Genomic DNA, 12878 nt, shown 5'->3' with positions numbered 1-12878 from the left:
GGATCAAAAACCTAAACATAAGAATCGGGACTATAAAACTCCTAGAAGAAAATGTAGGGAAGCATCTTCAGGATCCTGTTTTAGGCAATGGCTTCTTAGACTTTATACCCAAAGCACAAGCAATGAAAGAAAAAACAGATAAATGGGACCTCATCAAAATTTAAATCTTCGGTGTTTAAAAGGGTTTTATCAAAGAAGTGAAAATAAAATCTCCTAAATGGGAGAAAATATTTGGAAGCTGCATATCCAATAAGGATTTAATATCCAGAATATGTAAAGAAAGCCTACAACTCAACAAGAAAAAGTCAAAGAATCCAATTTAAAAATGGGCAAAAGAAAAGAATACCTGGATCTCTATCTGAGATGCTATAAAAGTTTCATTCACTAAGCTTATTCTTCAGAAACTTAAATCCTCCAGAGAGTTCATATGCCAGATAAGTCCCAAAATCCAGAGGCAATAGCTTCTTCAAGAACATCAACCAGATGTGTCCCCTTTTCCCATAATGTTGACACCCCTTTTCAACATGAACAAGTTAGGGTGGTCACTCCCTGGACATCCCTGAAGATCAGGAAAGTGATTAAACTAGAGGAAGGGGTAGCAATAGATAAGATGGAATTTAACAAAGGACTATGAATACTGAATCTCTATATAATTTTCTTTTTCTTAATTGCTGGGGTATTGGAATAGCTAGAATGAAAGAACTGAAATGGTGGAACCGTAACTCATAGAATTCTTTGAAATTTGCTATACAGCTACTTGTTTTTTTGTAATTTGAAAATTGGCACCTTTTTGTATATATGTTGTATTTCACAATAAGGAAATAACGAAACTATGGTAGTATAACTCAAACATTTTTGGAAATTTCCTATGTAACTACTTGTTTAATTGTACTTTGAAAGTTACTACCTTTTTGCATATATGTTATATTTACAATAAGGAAATAACTGAAACTGTGGAACTGTAACTCATAACATTCCTTGAAATTTGCTGCTTGGTAAATTGCACTTGGAAAGTTATCACTTCTCTGTGTATATGTTATATTCCACAGTAAAAAATATATGGTTTAAAAAAATGGGCAAGACTTGAACAGACATCTCTTCAAAGAAGATATACAAATGGCCAGAAAGCACATGAAAAGATGCTCAACATCACTACCTGTTAAGGTAATGCAAATCAAAACCACAATGAGATATCATTTATTACCCACCAGAATGGCTAAAAAGTTACAAGTGTTGGAGAGGATATGGATAAATAGGAACACTCCTTCATTGCTGGTGGGAATATAAAATGGTGCAACCACTGCGGAAGCCAGTTTGGCAGTTCCACAGAAGGTTAAGTATAAAATTACCATATGAACAGTTGTAGTAGTTTGAATCTGTATGTACTTTAGAAAAATATGTTCTGAAATCTAATCTATTCCTGTGACTGTAAATCCATTCTAAGTAGTATCTTTTGATGAGGTTACTTCTGTTAAGGTGTGTCCCAGCTCAGTCTGAATGGGTCTTAATCATATTACTAGAGTCCTTTAAAAGAGAATGAAATTCATACAAAGAAATAAAGCCACAGAAGCAACAAGCTGAAATCAACGAAACCCAGAAGAAAAGAGAGTGACAAGCAGACGCCACCCCGTGCCTTGCCATGTGACAGAAGGGCCAAAGATCCCCGGCAGTCAGTCTTTGAGAAAAAAGCATTGCCTTGATGATGCCTTGATTTGGACATTTCCAAGCCTTAAAACCATGGGCAAGTAAATTCCCAATTTTAAGCTGAAATTTCATGGTATTTGCCTTGCGCAGCCTAGGAAACTACACCACCTGGCAATCCTACTTCTAGGGATATACTCATAAGAACTGAAAGCAGGAACTCGCACAGATATTTGCACACTGATGTTTATAGAGGCATTATTCACAATTATTCACAATTGCCAAAAGATGGAAGCAACCCAAGCATCTATCAACTGAAGAACTGATAAATAAAATGTGATATATACATACAATGGAATATTATTCAGCCATAAAAAGGAATGAAGTTTGATACATGCAACAACATGGATGAATCTTGAAGACATCACGTTGAGTGAAATAAGCTGAACAGAAAGGGACAAATATTATATGATCTCACTGATATGAAATAATTAGTATAAGCAAATTCATAGAGTCAGAATCTGGAGTATAGGTTACCAGGGGCCGTGTTGTGAGTAGGGATGGGGAGTTAATGTTTGAATTGTGCCAAGTTTCTATTTGGGTTGACTGTAAAGTTTTGGTAATATATGGTGGTGATGCAGCACAACCTTTTGAATGTAATTAATAGCACTGAATTATATATGTGAATGTGGTTAAAAGGGGAAATTGTACGTTGTATATTTGTTACTAGAATAAAAATTTATTTAGAAAAAACAATATAGGACTGTATAACATAAACAGTAAACCCTATTGTAAATGATGGATAAAAAAAAAAGCGAGTCGTGGTAAAACAATTATTTCAGACAACAGTGTTCAGTGTTTTTTAGCTTATGGGCCATAGGCCACTGGGGAGATTGTGGAATTATGTCAAAGGGTACTCATATCCATATGTCCTTTTTAGTTTCTTAATCAACGCAGACTAAAAGTTCAAATACTGTCATGGAGGGTGAGGTGGGGCAGTCTGTGGAATTTTTCAAAAGTTCTTTTGTGCTTCTTTCTAGTTAATCCCCAACTGCAGAGTCAATTACCATTCTGATTTATATCACCATGTATTAATTTTCATGAAATTTTCAATTTCATTAACTGTTCATGAACTTCTTATAAATGGAATCTTTTGAACTACATTTTGAAGTATATCTTTTTCTATAAAGATTTATTTATTACTTAAAAATATTTGAAACCTGTGACCAAAGAGCAGTGGAAGAGTACATGGACAACAAAATATGCGATGCACTATATTTTTTAGGACACCAGTGTTCCTAGAAATATTATTCATAATAGCCAAATGCTACCCATGTGCCCATCAACTGATGACTGGATAAACAAAATGTGGTATATACATACAATGGAATATTATTCAGCCATAAAAAAGAATGAAGTTATGACACATGCTACATTATGGATGAATTCTGAAGACATCATGTTGAGCGATATAAGCCAGACATAAAAGAACATTATATGATCTCACTTATAAGAAATACATAGAATAAGCAAATTCATATAGACAGAAAGTAGATTACAGATTATCAGGGGCTATGGTAGGCAGTGGGGTGCAGAAATTTGCAGGGAATGGGGAGCTACTGTTTAATGGGTACAAAGATTCTGTTTGAATTAATGAAAAAGTTAGTGATGGTAGCACAATATTGTGAATGTGATTGATATCACTGAGTTATACACTTGAGGGTGGTTAAAATGGGAAATCTGAGTTGTCTAAATGTTAAAAAGAATGTATTTTAAAAATGTTTTTGTAAATTTTAATGCACTGGAAAAACATCAATATTAAGGTTTATCTTCAATATAAATAAAAGTCAAAGAAATAGTTTTCTCACCTTAAGTTTTGAATATATGTAGCGCAGAGAATCTGCAGTTCCCCTGTCAGCCTCATCAGGAATACACACAATATCTGGTTTCATTTTCATCTTGAATTCTGCACAAAGAACCTTTTGTACATCCCTGGTTGTAACCACAATGACTTCTATAGCACAAAGAAAACAGAAGGAAAAATGCAAAAACTCTCATTCTTTTAGAAAATGGTTTCCCTATTTTAATTAGTTTTTATCTATTTCTATACATAATAATAGCTAATATTATTCAGCCTTGTCAATGATTTCACACGCATTCTCTCAATTAATTTTTACAACAATGTCATTTTACAAACCAGGAAACTTGAACTAAAAGACTTTAAGTGATTTTGCTCAGGGTCTCACAACTGTAAGTCAAGGAGCCAAGATTAAACTCAGGTTTAGGTGATTAGAGCATACACTTTGAGCCACACTTTAACAAATGTACTTTATGCCACTTCTTTGACATAGAGAATTCAGAACAGTATTCACCAAAACAGATACAAACGGGATCTCATTTTAAATCTTCATTCAGCTCCAAGAAAGAGCTTCCCAACAGTCAGCCATTAGTGCTTCACTGAAGATCACAGTGAATCCTAGTAAAAGGCAATTTCCACGTAACAGATATCTCCACCTTATCCATGCAACTATAAACCAGTGACAGAAAATGTGGGGTTTTGTCATGGATCTTAGGTGGGATAATGTAATCCAGTGCAACATGATGAATGACGTTGATGATTGGATTTTAGTATCTCTCCAACAATTTTCACTTGCTCCATAATAGCCCTTCAGGTCAAAATCATCTCTCCCTTTCAGTACAATCATTTTTTTTTCTTTTCTATTTTCTTCCTTTCTCTTCTCTTCCTTCCTCTCGTAATTTCTCTTTCAAAAACATTTAATCACACTTCCTTCTTTTTCTTTCTCCCTCTCTTCACCCAGCTTGTATTTAGTCACTAACTCACTTATTCAGTCCAACGAATAGAAATTTATTTAATATATAAATGATAAATAGGCACTGAGGGTTTGGAAATTAACTTAGGTTCCAATTCTCAAGAAACTTAAGGAGAAATTAGACATGGAATGGTTAATTAGGGAAGGCTTCTTGGAAGGGATGGCCATGATGAATTCAAGTTCAACAAAAATTTCTTTATTACATATATATGTAAACTTCAGCATTTTACGTCTTTACAAAGATGAATCAGAGTCTCTTTTATCAGGAAGATGAGAGTCTCCCATACTACTAACTACAACATAAAACAGGCCTCAAGAGGTGCTAAAATAGAAAAAAAACAGTGCAATGGAAGAATAGAGTAAAGGATAATTAATGCTGCTTGGGAGGTTTCAAAGAGAAGGCGACATTTCCACAGGTCAGGGAGGATGTTTAGAATGTAGAGGGTAATTCCATATATGAGACAGCTGGTTTACTAATTGGATCAAGACTCTTCTGTTTGGTTCTGTTTCCCTTGCTACGTTAACTTCTCTAAAATCATGAACAATGTGAACAGAGTGAACATAAGCTTGGCTACTAAACTCTAGAATCCTATGTTTAGGGGGCACTCCCCAAATTCTGAGTCAGCTTCAGTGAGAAGGAATTTTTCTTTCTTATAAATATATCACACTTCCAAGTGTGAGCTAAATAAATAGCAAAAGTTAAAAAAAAGTTATGAATGATAAATTCATGAGGATTTACTAAAGGGAAGTAGAGGATATTTTAAGTATGTTAAGGTGTATTCCTCAACTGTGAGACTGAGCTCTAAAGAGAAAATGTCTTCCAAAACATATCTTACTACCAATGTGATGGTTAAGGTCATGTGTCAACTTGGCTAGGATATGATGTCCAGTTGTTTGGTCAAGCAAGCACTGGTCTGATTGCTGCTGAGGGGATATTTCGTGTATTTAAAATTATCAGTAAGTTGATTGCATCTATGGCTAATTACATCTATAATCAACTGAGGAGACTGGCTTCAACAATGAGAGAAGTCTCATCCAATCAGTTGAAGGCTTTAAAAGGAGAACTGATTATTTCAGCAGTCAGAAAGAATTTCCATCTCTACTTCAACCAGCCAGCTTCTTCTAGGGAATTCATTAAAAACCTTCATTGGAGTTCCCAACTTGTGGCCTGCTCTACAGAATTTGGATTTGCCCATCCCCAAAGCTATGTAAGCCAATTCCTATAATAAATTTTATACTATTTATATTATATAAACATTATTCACACACACACACACACACACACACACACACACACATCTCCTATTGGTTCTGTTTCCCTGGAGAACCCTGACTAATGCAACCACTGTCATACAGACTACTGCATAAAAATGGTTATGGATCTGTATCAGGAAGGCAATTTTTATAGTGGACCATAAGACTGAGCCCTAGGATCTGGTACCACCTCCATCTAGTAACTCTGATTTGGTCTATTTAACTACAGGACATCTCAAACTCAATGTGGCTAAAGCTGAATTCCTTAATTCCCTCTTCTCCATCCTTAACGCTATTCTTCTAGTTCACGTCCTCTTCATTGTGGGCATGGACTTTTATATTGACTTCCAAACTTGTCTCCCTGCTTTTAGTCTTGACTCTTTCAAATCTGTCCTTCATACAGCTTCCAAAACAATCTTCTAACATGTAAGATTGTCTAAATTGAAGCTTTCAAATTTATCACCATAAACTTGTTCATCACATTCCCTTATCTTTTTAATGTCTGTAGAATCTGTAGTGATGTCCCCTCTCTCATTCCTGATATTAGTAATTTATTTCTTCCCCCTTTTCCTGATCAGTCTGGCTAGAGATTTAACAAATTTATTATTAATCTTTTCAAAAAACCAAGTTTCGGTTTTATTGATTTTCTCTAATTTTTTTTCTATTTCATTTATTTTGCTCTTATTTTTTCTATTCCCTTCTTTCTGCCCACTTTAGGTTTTGTTTGCTCTTTTTTTCTAGATTCTTAGAGTAGAAGTTTAGATCATCATTTTGAGGACATTTCTTCTTTTCTAATATAAGTATTTAATGCTATAAATTTCTCCCTAAGCCCTCTAAGCAATACTTTAGTTATATCTTTCTCTAAATTTAATAGGTTTGTGTTTTCATTTTCAATAAATTCAAAATATTCTCTAATTTCCCTTATAATTTCTGCTTTGATCAGTGGGTTATTTAAAGTGTGTGGTTTAATTTCCAAACACTTAGGGATTTTCCATTACTGATTTCAACTTAATTCCACTATGGTCTAAGGAACATATTTTGTATGATTTTAATCCCTATACATTTACTGAGATCTGTTTTATTCTCAAGACTAAGAGTTATCTTGGTAAAAAGTTCTGAATACTTGAAAGAGATGTGGATACTGCTTTATTTTTGGTGAAATGTTCTAAAACTGCAGATAATCCTATGGAATCTACAAAATGCTACTAGAAATAATAATAAGTGAGTTTAGATAAGTTGCACAATATCAAATCAAGATAAAAAATATCAGTTGCATTTTGATATACAACAAACTTGAAATTAAAGTTTAAAAAACATCATTTACAATAGCATCAAAAACTTAAACTACTTAGAAAAATTAACAAAATATGTGTAAGACCTGTACCCTGAAAACCACAAAACACTGCTGAACTTCTGGGAAGACGGTGGAATAGGAGAGGCAGAGCTAACTTCTCCACCATGGAACAACTAAAGACAAGGAAGAAAATGGCCGGGACAGCAGCTCCAGGGTATGAGTGGCCAGCGAAGGACTTCTACTTTACAAAAGGGGGAACTGGATGAAAACGTGTAGAATTTATGACTGAAAGGAAGGGATGAGTTTATTTAATTGCAACAGCCTCTGAGGCTGCCTGCTCTCTGCCGGCCGGAGTGGGTGAGGGAGGAAATGAGCACTCCCATACTGCCATAACCACAACTAGCTCGGGAGTACACCCGTCTCAATCCCACAGCCAGAAGCACCCGTATGGGAATTTGGGAACCAATAGACTAATTTTAGCCACACACAGAGACCTTGGTGTGGGGTGCAGTGCCTACCCACCAATCCTTAGGCAAACCACTGAAGGAGCCTGGTTTGGGGGAAAACTGGGGTTCTGCCCAAGGAAAGAGATGGGACGCAAAGCACAGCAGAGCCAATCTGACAAATAGGTGAAAGAGATGCTCTGTTCCGCAGCCTGCATCCTTTCTCCACAGAGGCCCATGGCACTCATGGCAGATACAGGCAGAGAGGAAGAGACATGGGACAGAGCCACACAGAAGCACAAAGAGGACCTCTCCCCCACCCAGGGACCCATGGGTTCATGGCAGGCAGGGATCTTGCAAGCCAATGAATAGCAGTGTGCATCTGAAGTGGCTGAGGGTTGGGGAAGGTAAAAATCTCAGTCTCATAGCTCAAGGTTATCCCACTCAGAAGACTGAATATCACCAAACCCATCATGCCCTCAAGCAGATTCTCCAGCAAACTGCACAGCACCTACCCCCCACCCCTGGGGTTACCAATTTCCAACAACATGGAGACCTGCTGCATCATTGGGATTTTCACTAGGTTTGGACACTGCCCAGTGGGTTGCCATAGTCAGGGAAAAGCAGGCTTGAAGGGAAGAGGTGACCCAACAGCACCATCAACTGGGAAGACAGGGAAAGTACACTCTGGCAAATTGTTGTCCTGCTAAATCCTCTGCAGATGTCCAAATAGACTTCCTTCTCTGGCAGGAGGCCTTGGCCTCAGTCTGGCAGGGAATTACTGATAAACCAAGTGCCAAAGAAGACCTTCAATGCCAACCCAAGCAACTATAAAATCTTACGTGAGCAAGGAAAATCGACTTTCAAAATAACCTTATCAAGATAATCAAATGCCGAAAAATCAGCAGAAAATCATATAGCACAAGACGCAAGAAGATACGACCAAGCCAAATGACCAAATTAAAAAACTGGAGGAGGCACAGAATTTGGAACAACCAAAGAAGGATATACAAATCTCCAAAATAACTTCAGTGGGTTGGTTAAAGACACAAAGGACATCAAGAAGACACTATTAGAGCATAAAGAAGAACTTGCAAGAGTACATAGAAAAATCGTAGACCTTAAGGAAATGAAAGATACTGTGGATCGAATTAAAATATACTAGAAAAAACAAAAAATAAAAAAACAAAAATATACTAGAGACACACAACAAAAGACTTAAGAAGAAGAGCAGAAGAAAGAATAAACGAATTCGAGGACACAGCAATTGAACATGAATGCACAAAAGAACAACTGTTGAAAAAGATGGAAAGATTTGAATTGGAGCTCAGGGAAATGATGGACAACATGAAGCGTGCAAATATAAGACTCATTGGCATCCCAGAAGGAGAAGAGAAGAGTAAAGGGCCAGGAAGAGAATTTGATGACATAGTTGGGGAAATTTTCCCAACCCTCATAAATGACATAAATATGCAAATTAAAGAAGCCCAATGAACTCCAAATAGAATAAATCCAGATAGACCCACTCTAAGACATATACTAATCAGACTGTCAAATGCTACAGATACAAGGGAAACCACAATAGACTAAGCACTGACTACTCAGTGGGCACCATGGAGACGAGAAGGCAGTGGTATGACATATTTAAGGTTCTGAAAGAGAAAATTTGCCAGCCAAGAATTCTTTATCCAGCAAAGCAGTCCTTCAAAAAGGAAGGAGGGTTTAAAATTTTCAGTTTCTTTGTTAACAAGAGACCTGCCCTGCAAGAAATAAAAAGGGAATTCTGTCAGCTGAAAAAAAACAAAAACAAAGACAGGAGAGAGCGGTCTGGAGAAGGGCACAGAATTGAAGAGTATGAAGTAAGGGTAACTTAAAGGATAAAAAGAGAGCGAGGGAAAAAATAGATCTGACAAATAAATACCAAAGGATAAGATGATTGGTTCAAGTACCACCTTTTACAGTAATAACTTTGAATGTGAATAGAGTAAACTCCGCAATTAAAAGACAGAGATTGGCAGAATGGATTAAAAAGTATGAACCATCTATATGCTGTTTATAAGAGACTCATCTTAGACCCAAGGATACAAACAGATTGAAAGTGAAAGGATTGGAAAAAAAAATCCCACACAAGCTGTAACCAAAAGACAGCAGGGATAGATATATTAGTAGATTAAATAGACTTTAAATGCAAAGATGTCTGTTCCAGTTTGCTAATGCTGCTGTTATACAAAATACCAGAAATGGATTACCTTTTATAAACGGGGTTTATTTGGTTACAAACTTACAGTGTAGGCCATGAAAATGTCCAAATTAAGGCTGCAACATGAGTATACCTTCACTGAAGGAAGGCCAATGGCATCTGGAAAACCTCTGTTAGCTGGGAAAGCACGTTGCTGGTGTCTGCTGATTCAGAGTTGTGTTCTAGCTCTTCTCTCAGCTCCTGTGTGTTCTTCAAAATGTTGCTGTTGGGGCATCTGTCCTCTCTTAGCTTCTCTGGAGCAAACTCTGGGCTAGCATCTCCAAAGTTTCAGCAACAGTCTGCTTTCAGCGGTAATCTCCAAAATGTTTCTCTCAGCTGCTCTCCAAAATGTCACTCTCAGCTGCTCTGAGGTCCTTCTGTTTGTGAGCTCTTTTATAGGACTCCAGTAATCAAATAGAGACCCACCCTGAATGAGAGGGGCCCATACTTCCATGGAAATGATCCAATCAAACATTTCACTCATGGTTAATTAAGTCACATCTCCAAGGAAACACTCAAAGGATTCTAACCTAATCAACACCAATATGTCTGCCCCCACAAGACTGCATTAAAGAACATGGCATTTTGGGGGAAATAATACATCCAAACTGGCGCAATATCGTAAGAGACAAGGAAGGCAACTATATATTAATAAAAGGGACAATTCACCAAGAAGAAATAAAAATCATAAATGTTTAAGCACCCAACCAAGGAGCTCCAAAGTTCATGAGGCAAACCTGGGCAAAAATGAAGGGAGCAACAGCTGTTTCTACAACAACAGTGGGAGACTTCAATATACTACTCTCCTCTATAGGTAGAACAATCAGATAGAGGATCAATAAGGAAATACAGAATCGAAACAATGTGATAAATTAGACCTAACAGACATATATAGATCATTGCATCCCAAATCATCAGGATATACATTCTTCTCTAGTGCTCATGGAATGTTCTCCAGGATAGATCATATGCTGAAGCACAAAACAGGTCTCAATAAATATGAAAAGACTGAAATTACTGAAAGCACTTTCTCTGACCACATTGGAATGCAGCTAGAAATCAATACTACCAAAGAACCAGAACTTTCACAAATATATCAAAATTAAACAATATACTCTTAAACAATCTGTGGGTCAAAGAGGAAATTGCAAGAGAAATAGGTAAATATTTGGAGACAAATAAAAACAAGCCTACAACGTATCAAAACCTGTGGGATGCAGTGAAGGCAGTGCCGAGAGAGAAATTTATAACTCTAAACGAATATATCAAAAACAAAAAAAGAGCTAAAACAAAAGACCTAACTGAACAACTGAAGAAGCTAGAGAAAGAAAAGCAAACTAACCCTAAAACAAGAAGAAGAAAAGAAATAAGAAAGATTAAAGCAGAAATAAATGTTCTGGAGAACAAAAAAACAATAGAGAGAATAAATAAAACCAAAAGTTGGTTCTTTGAGAAGATCAACAAGATTGACAAACCCTTAGCTAGACTGACTAAGTAGAAGTAAAAAAGATAGAAGATGCAAATAAAACCAGAAACGATAGGGGGGCCATTACCATGGATTCCCAAAGAAATAAAAAAAAATCATAAAAGTATACTATGAACAACTGCACACCAATAAACTAGACAACTTAGAGGAAACAGGCATTTTCCTAGAAACACATGAACAAACCATACTGACTCGAGAAGAAATAGAAGACCTCAACAAACCAATCACAAGTAAAAAGATTCAATTAATCATCAAAAACCTCCCTACAAAGAAAAGCCCAGGGTCAGATGGCTTCACAGGGAAATTTTACCAAACATTCCAAAAGAACTAACACTATTCCTGCTCAAACTCATCTTAAAAAGGAGCTGAGAGAGAGGAGCAAAGACAGAAGCCCAGAGACATTTTGGAGAAAATCACTTTGAAACACAACCTGTACACACAACATAAGACACCAGCCACGTGCCTTTCCGGATGCCATCGGCCATTCTTCAGTGAAGGTATCCTCTTACTGATGCCTTAGTATGGACACTTTTATGGCCTTAGAACTGTAAAGTTATAACCTAATAAATCCCCTTTATAAAAGCCAATCCAGGGAGAACCTAGATGGCGGCTAGGAAAGACAGGGCAAAAAAACACCTCCATGAAAAATACCAGATAAGAGCCAGAAAGTGACCTAGAACATCAGTTCCAGCAATGTACCAACTGTATAAGGTCTGCTAAATCTACAGGGACCACGCACTTTGTGAAACTGGGAGTCTGTGTTCTGAAACGAGTGAATAAGCCGCTGAATGTCCAGCAGCCACACTGCAGTGTGGGGAAAACGAGGGTTGGCATTTGGAGGTGGACTAGTTCTTTGTTAAAAAAACCCAAAAGCGGCTGCAAATATGGCAGCGAGAACCACACAGTGAAGCACGGCAGGGATAGGCTGTGCAAACGCCTCAGTATCTAGCATGGAAGATAGCCTTTCGTGCACCTGCTGCTAATTGTCTTGGAGTGAGGCAGGCAGAGGTGAGACAAAAGGGGAAAAAACACCACGCCCCTTGCAGCCATCTTCCCGGCGGGCTGGAAATGCTCCTGCCTGGCGCTGGAGCCACAGTCCAGAGCAGCACCAAAAAACCCAGTGTGACAGGAAGTGTTTCCAGCAACACACGTACATGCCACAATATCAGGCGTTGACAATAGCCTTTTGTGTACCCACAGCTAATTGTCCCGGAGCTGGGAAGGCAGAGCTGTGCAAAAAGGGGGAAATTAACACGCCCCATTCAGCCATCCTTTCAGCAGGCTGGGAACGCCCCTACACAGCCCGATGGCCCAGAACTTCCCCTTGACGGATGGCGCACACTTGTGACATAGCACAGCCTTCCCTAAAAGAGCATGGGTTGGAAGAGGGACCCACTTGGAAATCCCAGGGACCATATGCCAGTACCAAAGACCTGTGGGTCAGCGGCAGAGACAATCTGTGGCGAGACTGAAATGAAGGTTTAGACTCTTGCAACAGCCTTAAATCTCCAGAAACACCTGGGACGTTTGATTGTTATAAAAGCTGCCCTCCCTTCCTAACCACTCAGACACACACCCCACATTCAGGGTGGACAGCACCAACAACACACCCAAACTTGGTGCACCAATTTCACCCCACAAGAATCAGACCCCCACACATCACAAAGACAAAGTTGGGGAGAACTGACTT

General features: G+C 37.8%; 1 protein-coding gene across 3 annotated transcripts in view; it reads right to left on the bottom strand.

Annotated features, from left to right (window-relative positions):
• EIF2B3 (eukaryotic translation initiation factor 2B subunit gamma) overlaps positions 1-12878 on the bottom strand; it is a 222993-nt gene that overhangs the window by 191003 nt on the left and 19112 nt on the right. For all 3 annotated transcript variants that reach the window (XM_037827384.1, XM_037827385.1, XM_037827386.1), the window contains exon 3: positions 3510-3655. In XM_037827384.1, the coding sequence (XP_037683312.1) occupies positions 3510-3655 (146 nt within the window). The remainder of the gene's footprint in view (positions 1-3509; positions 3656-12878) is intronic.

The sequence above is a fragment of the Choloepus didactylus genome, chromosome 2 (assembly GCF_015220235.1).
Source record: "Choloepus didactylus isolate mChoDid1 chromosome 2, mChoDid1.pri, whole genome shotgun sequence".
Taxonomy (NCBI): domain Eukaryota; kingdom Metazoa; phylum Chordata; class Mammalia; order Pilosa; family Megalonychidae; genus Choloepus; species Choloepus didactylus.
This window is presented reverse-complemented; position numbering and strand designations above follow the sequence as displayed.